This window comes from Megalobrama amblycephala, linkage group LG8 (assembly GCF_018812025.1).
Source record: "Megalobrama amblycephala isolate DHTTF-2021 linkage group LG8, ASM1881202v1, whole genome shotgun sequence".
NCBI lineage: Eukaryota > Metazoa > Chordata > Actinopteri > Cypriniformes > Xenocyprididae > Megalobrama > Megalobrama amblycephala.
Window position 1 is genome coordinate 11840361 of NC_063051.1, and position 26842 is coordinate 11867202.

General features: G+C 36.2%; 1 protein-coding gene across 5 annotated transcripts in view; it reads left to right on the plus strand.

The window, feature by feature from the left end:
- The first annotated feature begins 202 nt into the window (after positions 1 to 202).
- The window catches only part of opa1 (OPA1 mitochondrial dynamin like GTPase), a 45063-nt gene continuing 18423 nt past the window's right edge, over positions 203 to 26842 (plus strand). The window contains exons 1-29 of one of the 5 annotated variants that reach the window (XM_048199277.1): positions 203 to 409; positions 1205 to 1523; positions 2071 to 2167; positions 3110 to 3217; positions 4194 to 4241; positions 5609 to 5697; positions 9276 to 9431; positions 12138 to 12191; positions 12290 to 12394; positions 12483 to 12569; positions 13831 to 13944; positions 14401 to 14481; positions 14574 to 14648; positions 14750 to 14821; positions 14952 to 15051; positions 15140 to 15270; positions 15487 to 15559; positions 15642 to 15714; positions 15802 to 15917; positions 18777 to 18841; positions 19619 to 19695; positions 21390 to 21555; positions 22211 to 22363; positions 22490 to 22598; positions 22672 to 22751; positions 22907 to 23047; positions 23165 to 23281; positions 23826 to 23919; positions 24104 to 24214. In XM_048199277.1, the coding sequence (XP_048055234.1) occupies positions 381 to 409; positions 1205 to 1523; positions 2071 to 2167; positions 3110 to 3217; positions 4194 to 4241; positions 5609 to 5697; positions 9276 to 9431; positions 12138 to 12191; positions 12290 to 12394; positions 12483 to 12569; positions 13831 to 13944; positions 14401 to 14481; positions 14574 to 14648; positions 14750 to 14821; positions 14952 to 15051; positions 15140 to 15270; positions 15487 to 15559; positions 15642 to 15714; positions 15802 to 15917; positions 18777 to 18841; positions 19619 to 19695; positions 21390 to 21555; positions 22211 to 22363; positions 22490 to 22598; positions 22672 to 22751; positions 22907 to 23047; positions 23165 to 23281; positions 23826 to 23919; positions 24104 to 24214 (3040 nt within the window). In that variant the 5' untranslated portion in view covers positions 203 to 380. Of the gene's footprint in view, positions 410 to 1204; positions 1524 to 2068; positions 2168 to 3109; positions 3218 to 4193; positions 4242 to 5608; positions 5698 to 9275; positions 9432 to 12137; positions 12192 to 12289; positions 12395 to 12482; positions 12570 to 13830; positions 13945 to 14400; positions 14482 to 14573; positions 14649 to 14749; positions 14822 to 14951; positions 15052 to 15139; positions 15271 to 15486; positions 15560 to 15641; positions 15715 to 15801; positions 15918 to 18776; positions 18842 to 19618; positions 19696 to 21389; positions 21556 to 22210; positions 22364 to 22489; positions 22599 to 22671; positions 22752 to 22906; positions 23048 to 23164; positions 23282 to 23825; positions 23920 to 24103; positions 24215 to 26842 lie in introns of those variants that run through there. The other 4 variants (XM_048199279.1, XM_048199278.1, XM_048199281.1 and 1 more) reach the window with 4 other exon arrangements.

A 26842-nucleotide genomic window follows, 5' to 3' on the forward strand; every position in this document is an offset into this window, starting at 1 on the left:
TTTCGATGGTGTCTTACCTTTGTGTTAAAAAAAAAGTTGTTAAAGTGGTTTCTTCTCCAGTTATACCGGTCATTAAAACTCACATCTGTACATCATGTCATTGCAAATAAATATTAAAAAAAGGTAGCATTACATCATATGTGACCTAGGCCGCGACTTTTATTTTAGCTGACTTTTGTTTTGAAATCATGACGTCACGTTGTGGACCAGGAAGTACTTTCCACTCCTCTTGCAGCAATTGACACTGGTGATCGCCTGCTTGCTATGCCCTTGTTAGCCATGCAGCTAACCTAAGTGCCACATTTGGAAAGATGAATTGAAACTTATATCGGAAAGAGATCTGATAGACACCTATATATTCCATTAGAGCCAATAGCAGGATGTTACGAGCCGGTGGTGTAGTAACCTGGTAAGTGGAGTAGCTCGTTTGCAGCTACAGAATTTAACGCAGATACAGTACACTGGAAACCAGGTTATTGGACATATAAATAAAAATGTCTAATTACATCTCTGATATAAATACACCAAACAATAATTATAACGGTTAACTGTGAAGATTCGCCCTTAATGACTACTGTTACTTGGTTTCGTTTCCTAAATGACACTGACAGGCTACACCACTGCACTAAATGGACACCACCCGAACACTGACTCACTTTTCACGTTTTTAGATAAATTACATCAATTATCAACAAAAATTATTTGTTGATATCATAATAATATCCGTAACAATATAATAATATATATTGCTGTCTAATTTGACATATTTCTTCCCATTTTAAAGCATTAGCCTTTGGACAACGGTTACAGGAACCACTAAGAACTATTTTTGTTTTGCGTTCTAGCTTGAAAATGTATCTATAGTCACTTAAATGATAACTTTTTCATGCTTTTGTTGGTCTGTTAACACAGTCAAATTTGGGACTTTATATCTTATACAGTAATGTGGTTTTGCATGCTGCATGTGTCTGACAGAAAGCTGGAGACCAGTCAATATTTAGATATTTAATTTTTTTTATTTATTTATTTTTTTTTTTTTACATTTTATTTACAGAAAACCCTAATGGTTCTCCATTACAGTAACGTTAGGGTCTATATTCTTCAAATATTCCTGCATATATTGTTATAATCTGGAAAATAAGAGATTCAGAAGAGTATAGGCTAAATGTGTCAGATTGATCATAGTGTCTCTCTGTCTCCACAGCATTGCCTGCAAGAATCTGCTTCCCTCCAGAATGGGGGTGAAGTTCAGAGTTCCGTTGCAGAAACTGCACCCACTTTCTCGTTCCATCCATCACCGCTACTCTGCTAACAACAATCCACAAAGACCACCTCACTGCTCAGCTGCCCGCCATTACACGTCTCTCTCCAGGCTTCCCATGCGTCCTCCCAAATCCCGGTCAGGAGGACATGGCTATCAACAACACCGGACCTTCTGGGTGGCCCGACTTGCTGCCAGACTGTTGAAACTGAGGTACATCTTGCTTGGCTCAGCAGTTGGAGGTGGATATACAGCAAAAAAGGTACGCTTAACTTTGTTGTGTTGAGCTAATTGACATGACTGACCTCAAGGTCATTTTACTTGCACACGCAGAGTCTGAATTTGAATGAACACTGGGTGTGCTGTTTGTCCTATTTCAAACAGGATCCAGATATTTGGGTTTCATTGTCATCACTGACTTTAATGTCATTGTGTTCTTTTAACAGATTAAGGATGTGATTTATAGATTTACACAGACAAGGCTTTAGCTTAGTCCCAGACTAAAATGCATGTTTGAGCTGTTTTAACTGAAAGCAACTTGTACTGGCATATCTTAAAATATGTCACCGCCATTTTTTTTGTCTCAAGATGGACACCAGTAATGTTTTTTTCTAAGGCACGTTTATTAAAGCTACTAAATGTCCTAAATGAACTAATCCTGGCTTAATCTAAGCCTTGTCTGTGAAACCAGGCCTTATAGTATCAACCATCATATCAGTTATCAACAAAAACACTATTTGTTGTTGGAATCAGACAAAATGTTTATTAGCACACCATTACTCAAATCCTGTCTGTTCTGTTTTTTACAGACTTACGATGAATGGAAAGAAATGCTTCCTGATATGAGCCAATACACATGGATTGTGCCAGACTTCATTTGGGAGCTGAGTGAAAATATCGATTTAGGTAAGTAATTCACAGACTTATTTTGATCAAACAATATGCATGTGCTTGGGATGTACCGATTTTGACCGATACCGATAATTATTTATATTTGAAAGCCGATAAATCTAAATCCATATTTTGATATAATCTTTTTAGAACCTTACCATTAAAAGCCGTGTCCAAAGCACTTCAACATAAATTATACATACAGTACAGTAGCCTAGTTTGAGATTCCTTAACTTTAAGTGTAAGATTCCATGACTTTTAAAATTAATTTTTACACTCCGAATGGCCAAATTGCCTTACAATGAAATAATAAAAAAATAACCTAAATAATGCAAACAAGTCATTGCACAACACGTTTAAAGAATAAAAATGCATGTGCCATGGATAAAGAACATGGCACATGTTAGTGGGTTAACTACAACAAAACAATCCTTTATGAGATTAATCAGATATGCATGCAACATAAACATAATATTACAACTTATATCTGCACAAAATGATGCAAATGCACAAGTTAATTTGAAGTAAGCTATATAGTGAGGATCTGGATAACTCCTGTTTTGAATGTGATTTTCCCGTAACAATGCGCTGAAACACGGCAGCTAACCCCAAAGAATTCACAACGTTTTATTACAATAGTGTTCTCTTTATAATTTTATGTATATGACATTCCTATTCATAGTTCTTAATGTTGTGCATTGCTGTTTGAGCTACATGCTCTGAAGCTAAAGATGGTCACCGGTAAACTGGAGCGCTTTACTACCGCGTTAATCAACTTAACCAAATGCATCCTATATAAAAATGAACATATATCAGCTGAAACTGATATAGTGGCTGATATATTGTGTATCCCTAGCATATGCTTTAGTTGTGAATTGTTTTGTGTTTTTAGTGCAAGTGCCCTGGATATGTTTGGCTGGGTTGCTAATGATGTAATTTCTTTGCCCCCGAATAAAGACAAGCTCGCCAAGGCTTTGCCTGAACTAGAAGAGATAGCCAAACTACTACCTGATATGGAAAAGGTCGGAGAGAACTTCACTTTCCTGAAGAGCCTCCTCTCCAGCGGTAAGCTGTCTGTTTTTCAAATATTCCTGAAAAAAAGTGTTATGAGCAGAAGCACAACTGTTTTCAAGATTGATAATCTCCCATATATGCTGTTAATATGAATCAAACAACAAAAGAAAAACAGAAAATCACTCACTGCTTTTGATTGAATTAACTTTAGTTGCTTTAATAAGAATACATTTCTTAATTGAATGCTGCTGTTAAATGCTCTGGTGAGGAGATAAACATGGCAGACTGTGTACAGCTCACTCAGGACGGGATCTATGCTAATAGGGCAGAGTCCATCAGCAGTCATGTGACATCACAAAAGCTAGAATCTGCAAATGGCTGGTTCTGAGACACTGCCTATGAAAAAAAGAGGATAAGGCTCTTTCAAAAACATTTATAAAATTTTACCGACCCCAAACCTTTGAATGGTTGTGCAAATCTTACAGTATTTAGTATTTTAGTAACCATATAACACAAATTTCTATTTAAAGATGTATTAAGTTTAACATAGTGAAGGTTGAGGTATATATTCTATGCTTTTGATCTTCTGAAATGATTTCCAAAAATCATAGTTTACTGCAATTTTTGTGAATGTCATCTTCTGTGAATGTGTGTGTGAAAGATTTTTAAAGCTTCAAGGTACTAAATCTAACCATGGGCTCCATGTAGTTTGCCTCTGTGATTTCTGCCAACTAAACAGATCAGTATATTCTTAGACACTTCATTGCTTACAATCATTTTCATATATGCATAATCAGCATTTTCCTAATGGTAATGTGACATTGAGGCATTTTAAGAATTTTCTGGGTTATTTGTTTGCATATTTTCTAGTATACAGTGCTGACACTGCTTGTCCGCTATAGAATCCCAATCCAGTGTTCAATGAAATGAGCGCTCCACGCTTTTTCTACAGCCTTTATTTTATTTTCATTTCATTTGTTCCTCTTGTTCCTCCCTTCTCCTCTCCCTCCCTCCACGTTCTTCACAGGTTTGGGTAGTGAAGTCAATGGAGCTTCTGGTCTGCGTCTGTTATTAGGTGTGTAAATGCCTCACTTAGCGTTCCTCGATTTCTCCTGCACTGATGTAAAATGGATTAAGTTGATGGGGTGTGGGCCTCTAAGGATGGACCAGCAAAACCCATCTTATCAAAGGAAATAATCTTTAAAATATTATAATAATGTTGTTGGGCAGAAATCGCTTCATTGTCTGTACAGAGCTACAGCTTCTTTATGTGACAGAAGCTTAATTTGAAACATAAAGTAAGCTTCCTGTTGCAGTTGCGTTACAGTGTTGCATTGCATTGTAAATACACTACATTTCAAAAGTCTGGGGTTGGTAATATTTTTCAAAATGTTTTTGAAATAACTTTTTTCTATTTTAATACACTTTAAAATGTAATTTATTCCTGTGATGCAAAGCTGAATTTCCAGCAGCCATTACTTCAGTCTTCAGTGTCACATGAATTGAAAATTCAAAGAAACAGTCACTTTTTCCTCAATTTAATGCATTTTTGCTGAACAAATGTATGAAGTTCTTACATTAAAAAGTACTGACCCCAAACTTTTTAACGCTAGTGTATATTTAGTCTAAACTGGATCACAAACACTCAAGTGTTATTTAGTTTGTCTGGTTTTTTTATAATAGACACTAAGCTGAGATCTTTTAACTGGATGCTACAGCATTCAGTTAACATAAGTCAGTCCCAGTCAGTTTCAGATGTTTTTACTGGACAGATGCAGTTAATGACACTAACAGTATCTGTGAATGTGTGATTTCTCCGATTTTAATTGTCTTGCCACTTGGTCCCTTGACTTCACCTTCTCCTCTCTAAAGATTTTTTGGGCTCTTCCCTGTGGTTGTCTTTTTCTCGTTTTCCATCAGTATTACTAATTTATTCTATATGTGTAAAGTTCTTACAGCTCAAGAGTTTTGAAAAGTACACTGATTGAATATCTGAATTCTTTCTAAGTATCTTAGAAAGGGAACGATTGTTTAGAACTGCATTATATAAAATATTCCTATATTCCTCATATTCCTCTTCATGGTTTTTTTTTTTATAGCACATATTTTCTCATACAGTATATATTCTCATCACTACACTCACTACAATCCTAAAATGATATGCTCTATTATATGGTCCTAAAATGTACCTTGTTGATTTATAAACTATTTCTCAAGCACTTTTGCAGCATTTACTTTTCAAACCTTGGAGTTTCTTTGGGATATGGGGACCTAATGTAATTGCTTTAAAAAACAAGCAAATATATGCTTTCGCATGCTTATTTTTATTGTCGCCTGACACAAAGTTCTTTTTTCTAAATGTGTAATGTCTAAATGCTAAATGTGTGTATTAAAAAGGGGAAAAATAATTTGTATATATATGTTGTATTTGTTTTTTTCTAGAAACCACAGGTGATTCAGCCCTGAGAGCACCAGATATCCCACCAACATCTGCAGCCATGTCTGACAGCAGTGATAAACAGTTCAAGAAGGTAAACTGCATAAATGATGTTTCAAATGGCTTTTCTGAATGATAAAGCTTTACCATGATATTATGACAGCTTGGTCTTTTCATCATTTACTATATCCAGCCATTATAATAATTAAAGCAGCTTTCTTTATCTGCATTTTCTGCTTAGCTGTTTTGCTTAGGCTTTTTTCAGCATTAACTGAGTTGCCATTTGCTGTACATTTGTTTCAACTATTTACTATAATAGGCAACCACCATTGGTTGATGGCTATCTTGCACTTTTGCAGTCCTGCTAAATATTGATACTGTTTCAGTAGCTTGTGGCAACTTGCTAATGCTGAAGTTAAGCTTCTCTTTTATTAAGCTCCCCCTTACTCAACAAATTAAAATAAACTACATGCTTAAAAAGTAAATGGACTGTCATGCTGGATCAGAAAAGGCCCCATTCTGCTCCAGATGTCTATGCATGGCTTTGTGCTTGTTTTTATGCTCCTGCTAGTAATGGGTGTAACTGAATTAGCTAAAACCAGTTGATCAGAAGAGAAGCTCTACCTTTGTCCGTGTAGTTTAATAGCCCCTTTAATAGTAAAATATGATAGAAAAGTTGTTTTTTGGGTGGGAATTGTTTGTCAGCAGTCTGTACTTTGCAGTTGATATTTTTCCTCTTTTGGACATCTTCACATTATTTGAACGAAATGTCTCTCTCAGTTCTCAGTGTGTGCAGATGACATGCTGAAACATTTGCAGTTGATCATCAAGGATCATCTTTTTGAGAGATTTTTGTAATGTTTTTAGCTTCATTCAAGTCAACAATACTTAATTTTAGATCTAAAATACTTTTCCAAGGTGTTTCAAAGGTCAGATCCAGTTTTATAACCTATATACAGTGGGGATTGAAAGTTTCAGAATCAGAAGTTTAAGAATCCCCTTTCAGAATCTGTGAAAATGTGAAAATTTTGAACAAAACAAGAGAGATCATACAAAATGCATGTTATTTTTTGTTTAGTACTGTCCTGAGTAAGATATTTTACATAAAAGATGTTTACATATAGTCCACAAGACAAAAAATAGCTGAATTTATTAAAATAACCCCGTTCAAATGTTTGGGAACCCTTGGATTTTAATACTGTGTGTGGTTACCTGATGATCCATGACTGTTTGTTTTGTGATGGTTTTTGTCATGTTTGTTCTGAGCAGTTGAACTGAGCTCTGTTCTTCAGAAAAATCCTCCAGCTCCTGCAAATTCTTCAGTTTTCCAGCATCTTTTGCATATCTGAACCCTTTCCAGCAGTGACTGTATGATTTTGAGATCCATCTTTTCACGCTGAGGACAACTGAGGGACTCAAACACAACTATTAAAAAAAGGTTCAAACATTCACTGATGCTCCAGAAGGAAACACGATGCATTAAGAGCCAGGGGGTGAAAACTTTTGAACAGGATGAAGATGTCCACATTTTTCTTATTTTGTTGAAATATAATTTTTTTTCATTTAGTACTGCCCATCGGAAGCAACAGAAAATACTTGCATGTTTCCCAGAAGAAAAATTAAGTACAATTTACCTTGATCTTCAAATTCAAAACGTCCCCCCCCCCCCCCAGCTCTTAATGCATCGTGTTTCCTTCTGGAGCATCAGTGAATGTTTGAACCTTTTTTAATAGTTGTGTTTGAGTCCCTCAGTTGTCCTCAGTGTGAAAAGATGGATCTCAAAATCGCACAGTCACTGCTGGAAAGGGTTCAAATATGCAAAAGATGCTGGAAAACTGATGAATCTGCAGGACCTGAAGGATTTTTCTGAAGAACAGAGCTCAGTTTAACTGCTCAGAACAAACAAGAGACTCATGAACAACCATCACAAAACAAAAAACAGTCATGGATCATCAGGTAACCACACACAGTATTAAGATCCAAGGGTTCCCAAACTTTTGAACGGGGTTATTTTAATAAATTCAGCTATTTTTTTGTCTTGTGGACTATATGTAAACATCTTTTATGTAAAATATCTTACTCAGGACAGTACTAAACAAAAAATAACATGCATTTTGTATGATCTCTCTTGTTTTGTTAAAAATGTTCACATTTTCACAGATTCTGAAAGGGGTTCCCAAACTTTCGATCCCCATTGTATGCAAATCCAAAGGGTTCACATATCTTTTGTCTTGCAACTGTATTTAATCTCTTATTGCAGGAGATTGCTGATTCATTTCTGTCTTTTTCAGCTCATTGTCTGTGTAAAAGCTTCCCCTTTTATAACTCCTACATGTTTGTCTGCCATGGTCATTTTATGCTCTCTGAGAAAGCTTACTTCTCTGCGAGCAAAGAATTCACTGCTTCATAAGCTAATGTTTAATGTCAGTATTCTGTTTTTCATTTTCTTTGTTTCATCACTCATGAATCACTTTGTCTGCAGTGGAAAACTATATATACTTTTTAGTTTAGCTTAGATTAACACTGAAGTTTTTCATATTAGCATACCCAAAAGAGGATATAGCCTATGAAATGTCTAAACAGACAAGGTTGTTGCAGCTATATTAGAAGTCACTATCATTCAGTTTGGGGTCAGTATTTTTTTTTTTTTATATAATACTTTATAAATTGTACTTTTATTCATCAAGGATGCATTAAATTGATCAAAAGTGAGTTATAATGTTACAAAAGTTTCCATTTCAAATAAATGCTGTTTATTTTCAAATTTCTCTTCATCAAAGTAAAAATGTTTCAAGGTTTCCACAAAAATATTTAATGCACAACTATTTTCAGCATTGATAATAATAAGAAATGATTCTTTAGAACCAAATTATCATATTAGAATGATTTCTGAAGGATCATGTGACACTGAAGACTAAAGTAATGGCTGCTAAAAATTCAGCTTTGCCTTCACAGGAATGAATTATATTTTAAAATGATTAAGTATAAAACAGTTATTTGGAATTGTAATAATATTACAAAATATTACTGTTTAATTGTATTTTTGATCAAATAAACGGAGCCTTGGTGAACAAAAAAGAATCCTTCAAAAAACATTTAAAAAAATTGTACCTACCCCAAAATTTTGAATGGTAATATGTGTTTGTGTAAGACAAAATCATAAAATTTGAATTAATGCCTATGTTCGGAAGCATCAGTTTTTGAAAGATGTAGTTATATTTGCTCTCTCCAGCTTCAGGCTTTGCACTGCTCTCCAACTCAATCACTTATTGTACCTCAAATGCTTGCTTTGCCTTGTAGCACTAGTTTTATATGATATTAGTTCATCTGTTAAAACTATTAGATGTGCCCTTACTGCATTATAGCAGCTTAACAATATTGACTGTGAGTGCAGGTCTTGAATGTGACTCAACATTATTAGTGCGAATAAAATTTCTCTTTTTAATTTCCTCTGGTGTTCGCAGTTCAGCTCTTCCCCTCCGGTTTGCTGAGAGACCTTTATGGTCGCTTCTAGTCCTTTTTTAGATTTTAGGTTCGCCATAGCCGAGTTTATTATCAAGAGCAGTACATTAAAGTGAGGCGGACCATTTCCCAAAAGCTCTGCCATGTCCTCCTATTGGTTGGTAAGCAGGTTGATTGACTGCCCCTCTCTGTCACTGTGCCGTCCCTCAGCAGGGGCTGCTCAGCGAGCTCATTCTCATTCAGCAGCAGATCCAGCAGCACGAGGAGGAGATGCGGCGGGCGGCAGCCAATAATGCTCCGCCTCCGCCGCTTGAACCCAGTCCCAGCCCGGCCCCGAACCCCAGCCCCTCGCAGTCCAAACGCAAGGTGAAGGTCCACTCCCCCACCATCCCTCTGATGCTGTGGCTCTCATGCCAGTCTTTGACTGCCCCACACCATTCTTTTTTTAGTTGCTTTTGAAAGGATATATTGAATTTCTGACTCTCAAAAATATATATTTCCCAAATTCTTCGTAGCTGACTATAATGAAGATGTTTATGTTTATAATATAGCTAGCAGAATGGTGGAGGTATTAACGACTGGTGTGAGAGAACTACAGCTTTAATATTCTCTAGTTATAAGCCAAATAAGTAGCTCCACCCATCCAGGCGCCTGTAGGAAATTACATGTCCTAAATGAGAACTTGGCTTAATCCGTATTTTAATTTAGAGTCTGAGCATCTGTATGGCTACATGCTCTTCCCACCAAAATGCTGATTTCTCTGTGATCTTATTCCATCTCATAGCTTATATAGTGGGGTCCAAAGCCTAAGACCACCAAATAAAACAGTTTTTATTTATTTAATAATTTTATTCCAAAATATAGGGGATACTGAGGCTAGTTGTCACAAAGGCTGTCTCTATTTAAAGGGTTAGTTCACCCAAAAATGAAAAATCCCTTAAGACCTTTGTTAATCTTCGGAACACAAATTAAGATATTTTAGTTGAAATCCGATAGCTCCGTGAGGCCTCCATAGGAAGCAATGGACACTTCCTCTCTCAAGATCCATAAAGGTACTAAAAACATATTTAAATCGGTTCATGTGAGTACAGTGGTTCAATATTAATATTATAAAGCGACGAGAATATTTTTGGAGTGCCAAAAAAACAAAATAACGACTTATTTAGTGATGGCTGATTTCAAAACACTGCTTCATGAAGCATCGGAGCACAGATGAATCAGTGTGTCGAATCATGATTCAGATCGTGTGTCAAACTGCCAACGGCTGAAATCGCGTGACTTTGGCGCTCCGAACCACAGATTTGACACACTGATCCATCTGTGCTCCGATGCAGTTTTTAGTACCTTTATGGATCTTGAGAGAGGAAGTGTCCATTGCTCCCTATGGAGGCCTCACGGAGCCATCGGATTTCAACTAAAATATCTTAATTTGTGTTCTGAAGATTAACGAAGGTCTTACGGCACGAGGGTAAGTAATAAATGACAGAATTTTCATTTTTGGGTGAACTAACCCTTTAAACATAAAACTAAAAACTGCATTTAATTTGAGTAACTTTTTTTGAATTCTGTTCTCTAAAAATAAAATTACAAGATCATACTTTTGTTCTCGGTCAGGTATATTTTTCAGAAATGTCAGGTCAGGGCAAGCTAAACTGTGTTTTAGATGTTATGAATGTTTTAATTACAACATTTGTTGAACAAAACAATGATCTGACATTTTTTTTTACCTTTTCTTACTTTGTATATTTTCACTGTTTCATGAATTGTTTCGTGTTTCTTCATTATTTTACTATTTAGATTTTGCTAAAAAGCCTATATTTTTTTAAATGGATTTTTCTATTGTGACAACTTACCTCATACAGTGTGGCAAAACGCCCCTCTATTTGAGAATGTTCCTAAGAGCATTTTGTGAGCTTCAATGGAAAGAAATCTGACCTTTTGTACAAATGTTTTGTACATGATCAAAGTCACAAATTTGCTAATTTTATTAGTGACCTAGAAATAGAACAGAATCTTTCTGTATGGAATATTTATTATTCAATTTATGCTATAGTGTTTCTTGGTTTATAATTTTAGCTACAACTAAAAAAAAAAAATATTTTATTTACAAGATTAAATAAACTTTAGATTTCGAATCTCAGATTTTCAGTGTGGTCCCAGACTTTTGAACCCCACGGTTTGCGGCATTGACATTGATTTCTAACAGTCAAACTCTGAGTGATTTCGAAAACATAACAAACAACCCCTAAACAAATTGTTATTTTGAAAGTAAAAAACAAAACAAAACCAAACATGATATTTGCCATCCATCTATCACTAGCAGTATAAAGTGAGTCTGCGTATATTTGCATCATTTTTACGATAAACCCAAACTTGATCCATTCTGCCTCGCTCATGCAAACCCGTTTATTTACAAAGTCCCTCGTGTACAGTTAATATTCACTGCATGGAGTGGTTTGCCGTCCTGCCACATGGAGTGCAGTGCACTTTGCTCCAGCTGTTGGCCAGCAAAACTAACCTGCCTAACACCAGAACCATTTACATCGTCTGTATGCACATAGGCAAAAGACATGTTATTTAGCAGCAAACAAAAACCATTTTATATCACACACCCTTGTTTTTTAAGTAGATGTGTGTTTGTCTATGTTTGATGTTATCCTTGTGTCCTTTCCTTTGTGTCCAATCATTCACTGCTTTTCTGTGATTTGCCCGGTAGTTTGAGGTGTGTGTGCTCAACAGTTGCATTGCAGGTGCGGGCCAATAAATTATTCAAGAAGCGCTTTTGATGCATTGATTTATAATCCAAGCATCCTTTACCAAATCATTTTTTTGTGTGGTGTGGTTGTGTAAAGAATAAATGATTGATTAAATGCTTGAAAAATCTCGAAGTGTAATTTCTTCTCTTAGCATTAACTTTCCTTTCCTTTGCTGGGATGCCCACTGGAGTTGAATGCATGAGATGTGGATTGTTTGTGCAATGACTCTTACAGGGGGATATTTGGAAGATGATCAGCTGTCATGAAAAGAAATAGCATTAGTCATAGTCTGCTACATTGTTTCTTGTGCTTACAGTCATCTGATAAAGAAAGAATCGACCAGCTTCAGGAAGAACTTCTTCGAACTCAGGTATTAACTGTTAAGTGTCATTGATTTTTGCTTGTAGCTTTTTTATGCTCGAGTTGTTCATAATCATTTTTTACTCCATTTCTCTTATGCTTGTGTAGATGAAGTACCAACGGATGCTGGAGCGTCTGGAAAAGGAGAATAAGGAACTGAGGAAAGTCGTTTTACAGAAAGATGACAAGGGGATTCACCAAAGAAAAGTCAAGGTCAGATTTTACTTTTTTATTGGTGAACACAAAGAACAAATTGCTGGGTTTTTGTTAATGCATTTGTCCTGTTCTTGATCCTGTGCAGAAGTCTTTGATTGATATGTACTCTGAGGTCCTGGACATTCTCTCAGATTATGACTCCAACTACAATACTCAAGATCACCTGCCAAGGGTAAGTGTTATTCTAATTTATTATTTTTGAGAGCAAAATAGTTTACATTTTAAAGATTACAATATAAAGTGAAATGTTAACAAACCACAAGCTACTTTTTACAGGTAAAATTTAGAATTCTTTGTAGGAAAACTCACATTCCCTCCTTTGAACATAACACATTAAAGTCCCTGTAAAGTCATTTTAAAGTATGTGTTCTGAGTTTGTCACACCGCAGAAAAATGTGTTATTAACCACCCAGCCAAATTTGAATGATTAAAAAAATCTGCAAGTAAATGAAATAAGTTATCAAAATCTTGGAAAAATAGGCAGCGCTTTCTGCGCTCAAACGCTGGGGGCGTGTCCGTTGTCGGCGCTGAAACCACGCCCACTCGTGAGAGCAGCCATCTCAACTGACTTGAGTCTAATGAGTCAAACATACTGATGCAAATAAGCAAAAGAATCACAGTAGAGGGTTGCAAATTTTAGTAGAGTTACTGTGGACTACCTACTAATTATAACATAAGCAAACTCGGCAACTTACACTCATTGGTGGGCACGTACTGCCGACTGTTGTCGTGTCGACAAATGACGGTGCCGCAATCTGTCCGGCCTCATATATCATCGGTTATCGGTGGGACGGTAGGAAGGCCGAGGCGGGAGAGGGGCCGAGATCTGTTCAGTCCCATTCACCAAAAACAGCGGATTATCTGTGAATCCCAGCTGTCTGATGAAAGTTTGTAAAATTATCCGGTGTAGAACGATCACTTTAGAATCCTTCATATCATCGTTTTAGGAAATTTAAATAAGGAGACCGAGCATATTTTATATTATAACAACCATGTAATATGCATTTGCGTGACGAAGGCATTACTAGCTAAATGTGCAAAGGGCTGTATGACTGTAATGACTCTCGAGATTGAGTGAGTGAATCGCTGTAGAGTTAGAGGCGGCGCCACGCTCGGTGCATCATCGACAGTTATTTAGTGTTAGGGGAGGGGCTATGCTCGGGGGTCCAAGTGCGTCATCAGACCCCCGTTTTAGCTCCGCCCCAAAAAATCCTGAGCAGAGACTTGGTGAAAAACTGTTTAACGCTCTAACTTCACAATTAAGCATTACACAATTCACAGTCTTTGTAATGTGTTTCAGCAATACATTTGTAACATTTATAAAGTGTTTAGAAAGAATTCTCAGAATTGACTTTACAGGGACTTTAATGCAATCTGATTATTTCCCTGTACATAAAACAACTCATAATGAGGTTCTGTCTTCTTTTCTCTAGGTGGTGGTGGTCGGAGACCAGAGTGCAGGAAAGACTAGTGTGTTGGAGATGATAGCTCAAGCTAGAATCTTTCCCAGAGGCTCTGGAGAAATGATGACCAGGTCTCCTGTCAAGGTGAATTAAACTAATTACACTGATAGTACATGACACATGAATAATACTACTACTATTATTACTACTACTATATATATATATATATATATATAACACACACACACACATATACACACGCTACTGTTCAAAAGTTTTGATTAATTAATATTTTTTAAAATATTTTTGAAAAAAGACTCATGCTCTCCAAGGCTGCATTTATTTGATTAAAATACAGTAAAACAGCAATATTGTGAAATATTATTACAACTTTTCAACTTGTATATACTTTAAAATGTAATTTATTCCTGAGGTCAAAGCTGAATTTTTATCAGCCATTATTCCAGTCTTCCGTGTCACATGATGCTTCAGAAATCATTCTACTGCTGATTTGATGCTAAAAAAAATCATATCAATATTGAAAACAGTTGTGCTGTTTCATATTTGTGATGCGTTTACCTGACTTGTTTTATTTTGAAGGTGACATTGAGTGAAGGCCCTCACCATGTAGCAATGTTCAAAGACAGCACTCGTGAGTTTGACCTTGGGAAAGAGGAGGATGTAAGTATCTTAAATCAAATTATGTAGTACAAGTTTGTAAATCTCTATATTTGACTGGCAGATCACTGAGATGAGGTTCATTTCTTTTCTAGCTTGCAGCATTGAGGCACGAGATTGAACTCCGGATGAGGAAGAGTGTGAAGGAAGGCCAAACAGTCAGCCCTGAGGTGAGACCCTTGTTTCTTCAGTGCTTTGTGAAAACATGTACACTTGAATCTGCCTGAATGATTTGATATTCATCATTCATATGTTTTATATTTTGTGTTAGACCATTTCTTTAAGTGTAAAGGGCCCAGGAATCCAGAGAATGGTGCTTGTTGACTTGCCTGGGGTTATCAGTGTAAGTTTTGTGTAAATTTTTTATTCATTGCACATAATATAAGCTTATACATCTATGCAGGACATGTTACACTGATTCTTGACTTGACTAAAAGTAGTTTGATGTCACTGACTGTTTCATTTGTGTACAGACTGTGACGGCCGGCATGGCTGCTGACACAAAGGAAACCATTTTTAGCATTAGTAAAGCCTACATGCAGAATCCAAATGCCATCATCCTCTGCATTCAGGGTGAGTTTTCACTCTTTCGTTAAAATATTTGTCTTTAAGCCAACACTATTAATATTTCTCAGCCTCTTGTTTTATTTCTGTCTTTCAGATGGCTCAGTAGATGCAGAGCGTAGTATAGTCACTGATCTTGTCAGTCAGATGGACCCTCAGGGCAAAAGGACCATCTTTGTTCTTACCAAGGTTGACATGGCTGAAAAGAACCTAGCTAGTCCAAGCAGAGTAAGACCTTTAGTTATTTCACTAAATGAACTCCCAATACTAATTGTTAACTACTGTATTAGCCACTAGAGGGAGCTCCTTTGTATCCTCTGACACTAAGAAGGAAATATTACATGCTATTATGTGCAGGTGATTCTTGGGAATGTTTTACACTTCATATACAAGATTAAAATATTTAGTTATTTGCCTCAAATTATTTATTTTCTCTATTTGTAGATCCAGCAAATAGTTGAAGGCAAATTATTCCCAATGAAGGCTTTGGGCTACTTTGCAGTAGTAACCGGCAAAGGTAAACAATGATTTTTTTGTTGCATTTGCAATTTGCATTTTGCTGGACTTAGATGTCATTCAAACCCATGATTGTTTTGTAGGCAGTACTAATGAGAGCATAGACTCCATCAAAGACTACGAAGAGGACTTCTTCCAAACATCAAGACTGCTGAGGTAGGACTCAAATGCATATTTCTACCTTACCTTTTTTTTAATCTGTCACATGTTTTGATTGGACAGTATTTTCTCAAACTGTTACAGGGATGGCATGTTGAAAGCTCATCAGGTGACCACAAAGAACCTGAGTCTTGCTGTGTCAGACTGCTTCTGGAAGATGGTGAGAGAGTCAGTAGAACAACAAGCAGATGCCTTCAAAGGTAAGATAGAAAAGAGATACAAGATGTGCAGATTGGTGGGTCCCCAGGACCAGGATTGAAAACCACTGTTCTAAAGACATATTATATCTCTACCCTTAACATGAGGCCTCAAGATGACGTGAAATTATTTAAAATATGACAAAAACATTCAAGTTATCTGAAATTAATCAAAATTATAAATAATAATAATAAATGTGATTTCTAGACTTGAAAAAGTCATTTAAATTAATATAATCTTTTAAAGGTCCCGTTCTTCATGATCCCATGTTTCAAACTTTAGTTAGTGTGTAATGTTGTTGTTAGAGTATAAATAAAATCTGTAAAATTTTAAAGCTCAAAGTTCAATGCCAAGCGAGATATGTTATTTAACAGAAGTCGCCTACATCGAACGGCCAGTTTGGACTACATCCCTCTACTTCCTTCTTTAATGACGTCACTAAAACAGTTTTTTGACTAACCTCCGCCCACAGGAATACACAAGAGTTGCGTTTGTAGAGTGTGTTTGTCGCCATGTCGTTGAAACGCTGTTATTTTCATCCCGCAGTCCAATCACCGGGTCTGATTCCGGCTCAAATTGATAGGGTAAAATTAAAGACATGTTTACAATAACACTGAGCGCATGCATCTCCACGTTATGGTAAGAGGCGTGACCTTTCCGGGCAAGGTTTGCTAATCTGCTGTCGAATCACAACACAGGAACCGCTGGCACAATCAGAACTTGTTACGTATTTCTGAAGGAGGGACTTCATAGAACAAGGAAGTCATCAGCCCGTTTTTATGACAGTGGAAACAGCGGTATACAGACAAGTAAATTATGTGAAAAATACTGTGTTTTTTTTACACGCGAAACATGAACACATGTTATATTGCACACTATAAACACAATCAAAGCTTCAAAAAACCACGAAAAACGGGACCTTTAAACTCTATGAACATTTTTATAATAAATAAACATTTTCTTGTTAAGCAATGAGGTTGAAATTGTGAGTAATAAATTAATATAAATTAATTAAATCAAATATTTAAAAATCCTTATGTTTATATAATATACCGTTTTCTCCTTACCGAGTTCTGAGAAGCAGAAGTTGTCATAAATGGGTAATCTTCTATAGTGGTGAATAGAAACTACAACAGTTATCTTTTTTTTTTTGCATGTCCATTTGCTCCAATAGCGAAAGAAAAAATCCTTCATAGTGTTTCTAATGATTTTCCAAAAGGGGAAAAAAATTTTGAGAGATTGATTACAGTGGTCAGAAGAGAAAGATGTCAAATTTGCCCTCATTTTCTCAGCCGTTGTGTTATAAACACCCACACACACAGACATATATATGATGAAAATCTAAAATAGAATTGCTAGATTTACAATGTTAATATTTCGAAACTTGTCATCACAGTCTATGAAAAAGGTCCATCCTTTTTCTGTAAATCACAAATAATAGTTTGTAATAGTCTTTTGGTTATTCTTATAGACAGTGGGGAGCCTTGAAGTCAGAAAGGTTGTTAACTACAGCTTTAGGACATATCTGAAAACCATGAAATAAAAAAGGCACATGTACTGTGCTTTTAAGTCTTGAGTTTGATTATTGCTATTTTTATCACTTAATAAGATGCTGATTTTCAAGGGCATTTTGAGAAGAGTACACGTCAGCTCTCAGGAGACCCAGTAAATAAACCTTAATAGAATCCAAACCAACAGCTTGACAGCCACTTAACTCTGAAGCCCACTTCAGCAGAGCTGTTTCCCAGTCCTGTGCGTGCTGATTCCCGTCACACCTCACCTCAACTCAGACGTTCTGCACAGGGCACGCTGCAGACCTCCACGCTGCCAATTAACAGGCCACTTCTGCTAACGCTCTGCCTCTAGATTTATTACCTGACCTGGGACACTCCTCAAACCTTTGTGTGGGCTATCGATCGCCACAGCTGCACCAGGGCCGGCCCGATAACCAGAGCAATTAGCGTCATCTCCATTGTGTGAGCGAGACGGCCGGCCCGTGTGTATGCTGGGGACGCGAGGCCCCAGGGGAAGTGAGGTTGCTGATACAGTGCACGCCTGGCTCCAGGTGCATTGATCAGGACCACAGCACAGGCTATCTGGTGTCCCTGTTCGGGGAATGAGACAGAGGGAGATGGGAAGTGTCTGAGGAATAGGGCTGTCGTCATTGAAAAGTTTTAGTCAAAGTTCACTCTATTATTTTAGGTGGCTAAGTGAACTTGGAGCACATTGTTTTATAGAAAATCTTTTTTTTTTTTTTTTAGTATGACATCAATAGCCAAGTTGCTAATGATCATGTTTTAACTTACTGTTAATCTGACCTACTTGCTACAGTCATATGAACCGAAAATGATATGTTATGTAACTTCTAACACTTTTTACTATGTGTTAGAGGTGCTGAGATTTCACTGTTGTGACCTTGTGTAAGACACACTGTGCATAAAATTATAAAAAAATATTATATAAAATATTAAGGGATAGTCCACCCAAAATTGAAAATTGTCTTTATTTACTCACCCTCAAAATGTTCCAAACCTGTTTGAATTCCTTTCTTCTATGCAACACAGAATAAGATATTTTGGTTTACATTGACTTCTATTGTATGGACAACAAAAATACAATGGAAGCCAATGGGCACCAATGGGAATCTTCTTTTGTGTTTCGCAGAAGGAAGTCAGGTTTGGAACCATATAAGAGTGAATAAATGATGAAACAATTTTAATTTTAGAGTGGACTATCCCTAGTTTAAAAAACATTCTAAATGGCATTATACTTAAAACCCCCCAGATTAAAAAAAATCCTTTAAAAATCTATGGATATTAATGAAAATAATCTAAATTGAACTTTCCTTCCTTGTTGACCAGCATCTCGATTTAACCTGGAGACTGAGTGGAAGAACAACTATCCTCGCTTACGAGAGCTGGACAGGGTAAGAATCAGCTCCTGGTTGATCTTTACTAGATCTTTAAGTTTAGAACACCTTAGCCACTTTTCCACCGTCGGGCCAAACAGTTCTTATTGCGTAACCGTTCCATTCCATGCCGATCCGGGCCATCTGTTATGCGGTTACAGTTTCGTTTTCCACTGTGGGGCTGGTAACGGCCACTCTTTGGAATATAATACAAAAGCATCAGTCGTTGCCTTGGTAACGCAGCAGTTTACTGATGATATGAGATGTTAATAATGACCGCATTACGGAGGATGATCAGATATTTCTATTAATTTTATTATAAATTTGTTTACGTCTGCTCAAATAGAGCTACAGAGAAACTGGTAGCCAGGCAACAGACAAGTGACCAATCCTGAGTGGCGACATCACTTCACGGATTCTACCAGCACGATTCAGCGTGGTTAGAGAACCGTGCCGAGAATTCCAGGCCGAGAGAACATTTTGTAATCGTGCCATGCCGTACCAGGCTCAAGTGGAAACACAACTGAAACGGTTCCTTACAATTCTAAGAACCGTTCGGCCCGACGGTGTAAAAGCGGCTCTTGTTAAGTGTCAGATCAATATTCTAATTTAAGTATGGCAAATAATTAAATCAACATAACTTTAGTGAATAATATTAGTAACATAAAAAGGTGCTGTCCTTGCAAAAAGAAAGTGAAAAAAGGAAAGAAGTACTTAAAATTCTGTAATGTACATCCTTAATAATTATATGACCAGAGATTAATATATGTTTTATACTGTGTATGTCATTCATAGAATGAGCTCTATGAGAAGGCCAAAAATGAGATCTTGGATGAGGTGATCAGCTTGAGTCAAGTTACACCAAAACACTGGTAAGCATTTCTCTTTTCATTAACTACAAAATTAATTGTAGGGCTGTCAATGGATTTAAAAATTTTCAACAAATTAATTATCTGTCCTGTGTGGATGGCATCTGAAGTCCATTACGGAGTAGGCAGAACAAAATTACTAAAATGTTGTTCTGCCTACTCCGTAATAGACTTCAGATTTACCAAAACATGAAGTTGGTACTTCCAACTAAATTTTTTTCTCTAGTAGTTTGTTTGTTCATTATTTCATTTATTAGTCATGTTCGACTTGAAGTGGCGCTGAGCAGCCCAATCGGTGTATGACATCGAAGTACCACGAGCAATTCGAAAGCATACAGCGCCATCCTCTCTCGCTGTACTTTGTCATACACTGATCAGTCTGCACAGTGCCACTTCAAGTCGAACACGCCTATTAATTAATTCATTAACATTCATTAGTTCATTCATTTATTTATTCATTCATTTATTTATTAATTTCATTTTATTCATTATTCATTTTATTTTATGATATTTATACTTTGCTAAATATACCGTTTGATATCACACATCCAAGGTAAAAAACCATGGATAATATTGAACATGCTGTATTATGTAAGTAGCATATTTATTAGGGCTGGGTAAAAAATATCAATTTCTCGATTTTAATCGATTCTCATTTTTACGAACTGATATCGATTCTTAAATCCCAAGAATCGATAAGTCTAGTCTGTTTTCAGTTTATGAATGAGCAGAATATGTTACATATTCATTATAATTTTTAATGTTCTTCAATATTTAATGCATGTTTGAATAAATCAGGCGCGATTTAAATGTTTTTATATTTCAAAAAAACGAATTGGAGTATAAATATGATTATGTAATTCTAAACTTTATTTATAATAAAAACATCATTGAGTGTAATTTTAAGTGTTTGTATATAGATATGTTAATTTAACCTTCAATATTATTATAGTAGTACCAACTGACTCCCATGTGTAGTTTACAGCATTAGTTGAGATTTTTTTTCCTCTAGAAAATTTGCCAAGTACTGTAACTGAAATACTACATCCAAAATAATCGATATCGAATTGAATCGAAAGCATGTGATTAGTAATCGAATCGTGAAATTTGTGTCAGTACCCAGCCCTGATATTTATGTATATCCTGTCCATCAGCAAAACCACAACAAATGAGGAATTCTCACTCATCGACTCATTGTTGGCTGGCTGACATTAAACTCTGCATTTCCATCTCATGGCTTCAGGGTTGACTCTACCATCAGAATGCAAAGCTGCAAGCTGTACCTGGAGTTATGAACCCAAAACCCAGAGGAGCAAGCTAAATGAAATAGATCAGATGTTTGTAGGCGGCCCAGTGTGCTCCATCAGCCTCTCAAATCAATGGCATGATGAATAGCTGGAGGGTGGCTTCTCTGGGCAGCGGTAGTTTGGTGTTATTGGAGATGTGTGTATATTGATGTGCCACAAAAGAACAAAGCAAACAGGAAGCTATGAAATATGGTGCCTTTTATGATAAATGAGCTTGATCTTTGTCTCAATGTCAGGTCTTATACTTCCACACGACTGTTTAGAATTCTGAAGTAAATTTTTGATGTTTTTTGTATGTGTTATTTGATGGTTTTGCTCTTGGTCTCCATTTGATAGCAGTTTGGTCATGTGTATTTTCAGAATGAACTAACATAAATTTTGTCTTTGTAGGGAGTCCATCTTACAGAAAAAGCTTTGGGAAAGGGTCTCGACACACGTTATTGAGAACATCTACCTGCCTGCTGCCCAGACCATGAACTCGGGCACTTTCAACACCACTGTAGACATCAAACTCAAGCAGTGGACTGATAAACAACTTCCTCATAAAGCGCTAGAGGTAATACAAACACTGGTATTACCTTTGTGCCGAATGCTGATGTTTAGTAGTTACATTTCCCAAATCGTCAGGTTGAAAAAGACTGTTCATGTGAAATGTGTAAATTTTGTTTGGTTACAAAAATGGTTTTTGACATCCCCTGTGCATTTGGGATCTGTAAAATCTTTTTAAATGTTTTTGAAAGAAATCTCTTATGCTTACCAAGGCTGCATTTATTTGATAGAAATTACTGTAAAACAGTAATATTGTCTAATATTATTAGTTAAAAAGAACTGTTTTCTGTTTTGTTATGTTAAAATGTTATTTATTTCTTTGGTGGCAAAGCTGAATTTTCAGTAGCCATTATTCTAGTCTTCAGAAATCATTCTAATATACTGATTTGGTGCTCAAGAAACTGTATTATTATTATTATTATTATCAATGTGTTGAAAACATTTAAGAACAGCATTTGATTAAAATAGTATTTTTTTGCAGCAATGTAAAAATATTGTCACTTTTGGTCCATTTAATGCTGAATAAAAGTAATAATTAAATTTTTTTTATTTATTTTTTTAAATTACTGACCCTAAACTGTACAGTGATGTAGAACAGCATGTGAAAATACAAATTCTCTCATTCTGTGTTTAAATCTATCCTCTTTTCTTTTCTTGCTCAGGTTGCTTGGGAGACGTTGCAGGAGGAGTTTGCCCGTTTCATGGCAGAATACAAAGGGAAAGACCAGGATGACATCTTTGATAAACTTAAGGAAGCTGTCAAAGATGAGAGCATTAAACGACACAAGTGGAATGAAACAGCCATGGACAGCTTGGTAAATATCATGTACAATACCAGAAATTCAATATAGAATTTATTATCAGAGATAGTAGATTATTTTGCTAATGCAGCACACATTAGATTGCTGTTAGTAAATGTTACTCGTGTATGTGCGGCACAGAGAGTGATTCAACACAACGCTTTGGAGGATCGTTCTATCACAGACAAGCCCCAGTGGGACGCTGCTATTCAGTTCATGGAGGAAACGCTACAGTCTCGCCTTAAAGACAGTACGTCTACCCCTCATAAACCCCTTTCATGTCTCTGTGTATGGAGTGTGTGACTCATCTTCCTGTGTTGCAGCTGACTCGGTAATAGCAGATATGGTGGGGCCAGACTGGAAGCAGAGGTGGTTGAGCTGGAAAAATCGAACACCAGAGCAGGTTGGACAGACAACACTACATATTTGTCCACACATTTTTTTTTTTTTTTTTGGATTGTTTTTATGATCATGGAGATATAATTAAGTGACACTATTTTTGTGGTATCATTAGGTGCTAGTGAAAAGAGTCAACATAATTTTGTTTCCTAATTGTAGCACATCCGTAATGAAACTAAAAACGAGCTAGAGCGTCTGTTGAAGCTGCATGAAGATCACACAGCTTACCTGGCCAATGATGAGGTCACTACAGTACGCAAAAACCTGGAGGGCCGAGGAGTGGAGGTGGACCCTGTACTGGTCAGTGAGACCCTGAGAGAAAATATCTAGCATTATCTGCACATTTGATTTTATGCCCCTTTTTTTTTTTTTTTTTTTTTTTAAACTAATGTATGTATAAATGATTTCTCTCTGTAGATCAAGGACACATGGCACCAGCTCTATCGACGCCACTTTCTGCAAAAGGCATTATCACATTGTAACCTCTGCCGGCGAGGTTTCTACTATTACCAGAGACACTTTGTAGACTCTGAGGTAGAGAAGATGCCTGTTTTTTAGTAAAATTTAATTTAAAAAAATAAGTCTGGAAAGTGTTTTTGACAATTAAATGTTTAATTAGATTAAATTGATCTAATTACGCTTATTTTTGTTTTATGAGAGAAAAAAAATGCATAATTAAATATAATTAATCTTTTTTAAAGTGCAAAAGTTAATAAAAATTAGTAAAATAAATATGTAATGCCATTTAACATTTAATTAATCTCAATTGTATAATAATCACCCTTGTTGTCTGTATTCAGTACTAAAAAAATATGAAAGTTCTTAACAGGAATTTATTTAAAAAAGAAAACCAGATTATTAATTATCCATAACAAAACTGAAGTCATTTGAACTCTTTGTATAACTGAGCTGAATTATCATCATAACATTTTTTTTTCTCTCCCTTTCAGCCAAAGACTGAAAAGTTTTGGTGTTTCCCTACTTTATACACACAGTTTCTGTAAAATTAGCTTTGTGTTTGGTTCATGTTAAAAGGTTATATTTAGCTAATATTTTCTCATATTTCTCTGTGTTCCAGCTTGAGTGCAATGATGTGGTTCTGTTTTGGAGGATCCAGAGGATGTTGGCCATCACAGGCAATACTCTTCGACAACAGCTCACTAACACCGAAGGTAAGCTTTCCTGCAAAGTCGTCAGTTTTGGTTGATAATCAGCACAAATGAACGTCTCTCATTACTAATTAAGCAGGCTTCAGTGGGAGGGAACAGTGACAGACTACTGGTAGTTTTTACATTCCATGTTCAAACAACACAAATAAGCAATATTTTTATTTATTTATTTATTTTTTTTGTGCAGTGCGGCGCTTGGAGAAGAATGTTAAAGAAGTATTAGAGGACTTTGGAGAGGACAATGAGAAGAAAGTCCAGCTGATCACAGGCAGGAGGGTTCAGTTGGCAGAAGACCTCAGTAAGTTCATTCTCAAACTTTCTCTTCATTCAGCCTGTAAACATCAGCAAGATAGGTCGACCACCAGAGGGCAGTGTTGTTTTGCACTTAAGAGTCCAATCATTTGGTCTATATGGGTAATTTTATCCATTTATCAAATTTCACTCCAGCATTAAATTTCCTTTTTTCTTGTTGCATTTACAAAATTCATGAATATTTGATTTTTTTTTTAATAAATACTTGTTTATCATGTTTATCAATCCTCTTTTTTTTTTTTTAATGCAACAATAGTTCAGTTGATTTTTTTTTTTTCTTATTTGTTTTTTTTAATTTTATTGTTGTACAATGAGTCAGAAAGGTTAATCAAATCTGCATTTTTTTTTTTTTCATAAAAAAATCAGTTTCTAAGCATTTCGTCTCACATTTGAATTCTAAAAGTTTTTTTAAAGGGCCAAAACTATTTGTACTTCAGTGTCAGGTCTGTATATTTGGAATTCCACTGTTTTCAATCCTTTTTCTGCTGTACCCTCTAACTCATTTTAAGTGATATTAGTTCAAAATAGAGTACGGATAGCTTCCCACACACTCTTCTCTCTCACACTCCCTCTCATTTTTTCCCTGTTCCTTCCTCTGTTGAGGCTTGAACCCTTAATTGCCCTTCACAGTGTGGGAGACAGTGTGAGAGAGCTCCTGGCTGCACACTGCCTGCTGTCTGTCATGTCTTCAGCCCTGGTTACTGTTAAACACTCTGTTGATTAAAGCAGCAATTTGTGGAGGCACGACTGACATGCTCAGACTTGATCTCGCGCAGACACACGACTCGCACACACGTAAATCCCAGTGCTGTCATTACCGTGATAACAGAGAATGAGGTAATGGCACTGCCGCCCAGGTTAGTGTGTGCTTAAACACAATGGTCAAACTGCCCATACAGTGTCTTGAGTCGTAAAGAGCCACTCTGCCTTTTCTATGAAGAATTTCTTTGTGTATCTAAGAGGCCTCTCTAAATGTTTAGTGGGCACTGTCTCTTTTGACCAGGTTGACTAGCTTAAGTGTCTTCGCAGTGGACAGGAAAAAGCGAGATGGTAGTGATTTTATCCCATAACTACAAATATCTTCCAAGAATGTTTTTATCAGTCAAAAAAGCATTGAAGCTTTGCAAAGGTGCATTCATACAAATGTTTTGATATGCAGCTTTATATATTCTGCTTTTTTTAAGAGACTAAGTCTTTAGGACACAGTCTTTCAGGACAGAGATGGACCATGTTAACCATTAAGAGTGTTCAATCTATTTTATACCATGCCTGAATATAAAGACCAGGATGTTGGGTTTTTTTGGTTTCACAAGCACACGTCCACTAGTCCAAGTAGATGTCCGACCCTCCACTGTTTAAGCCCGATGCTTGGCATTGGGTAACCCTTAGAGTGGATTCCTGTGCTGTAAAGCATGACGTTGCCTGGTGGATAACCAGCACTTAGGGAAAACACAAGCATGACCTCCCAAGAAGTGGCTGTTATGCTAATAAAAGCAAGTCTGGGCATGCATGCATCAGTGCCCTAGCTGTTGCCACTGCACAAAACACATGGTCACTCTATTAAGGTGCAGTCAGTCTTTATGAGAGAGAGAGAGAGATGGCTGTAGTGACAGGTCTTGGATTGTTAATAATGGTTGCCATGATATGAAAAACAATGGGTTTATGAGTTTAGTAAAAAGTAACATTTAGGCCTGCTAAAGTGATCACTTTTGAGATTAATTAACTTTTTAATGGTGTAAATGGTGTTAGCACATTAACATAGCTTTTTTGCTTTAAAAATGCTTCATTTTGCTTTGAGACGTAGGATAGCCCGATAGCCTCGTGGGCAGCGCTCTGACTTGTAGCGTAATTGCGCCTCGGGCAACCCGAGTTCAAATCCTGTCTCGTGGTTCTTTCCCGATCTCCCCTCCACTTCGCTGTCTGTCCTCTCTCCAACTGTACTATCTGAATGAAGGCAAAAATGCCAAAAATAAATATTGGGGGGAAAAAATTGAGGCAAAAAATTAATAAAACAAAATTAATTGTTGTAAAGTCAAAAACAAATTCAGTGCTTTTATGCTCAAAACGTTTAATAAAATAAATGTAATGCCATTTAACATTTAATTACCATTGTTTAATAGTCATTAATTTCAAAAGACCTTATTAACAGCCAGTAAAGGCAATTCAGATATTATTACCCATTATAAAATTCATTAGAATTGAATTATCATCATAGCTTAACAAGTACAACATACACTACCGTTCAGAGTTTTTTTTTTTTTTTTAAATAAATTAATACTTTTTAGCAAGAGCACATTAAATTGATCTAAAGTTAAAGTAAAGAATTTTACATAGTTACAAAACATTTCAGTTTCAAATAAATTCTGTTCTTTTGAACTTTCTATTTAGCAACAAATTCTGAAAAAAATTTGTTTCACGGTTTCTACAAAAATATAAGGCAGCACAGCTGTTATTGTGATATTGTGAAAAATATTTCACAATATTAAATAAAAGTAGCCTTCGGGCGAGCATAAGAGACTTTAAAAATAAACGGATATGTTGAACAGCATTAAATGGATTACATCTACACATTTTAAAACAGTATAATTGGAAAATTATTGGCAAATTTTAATTA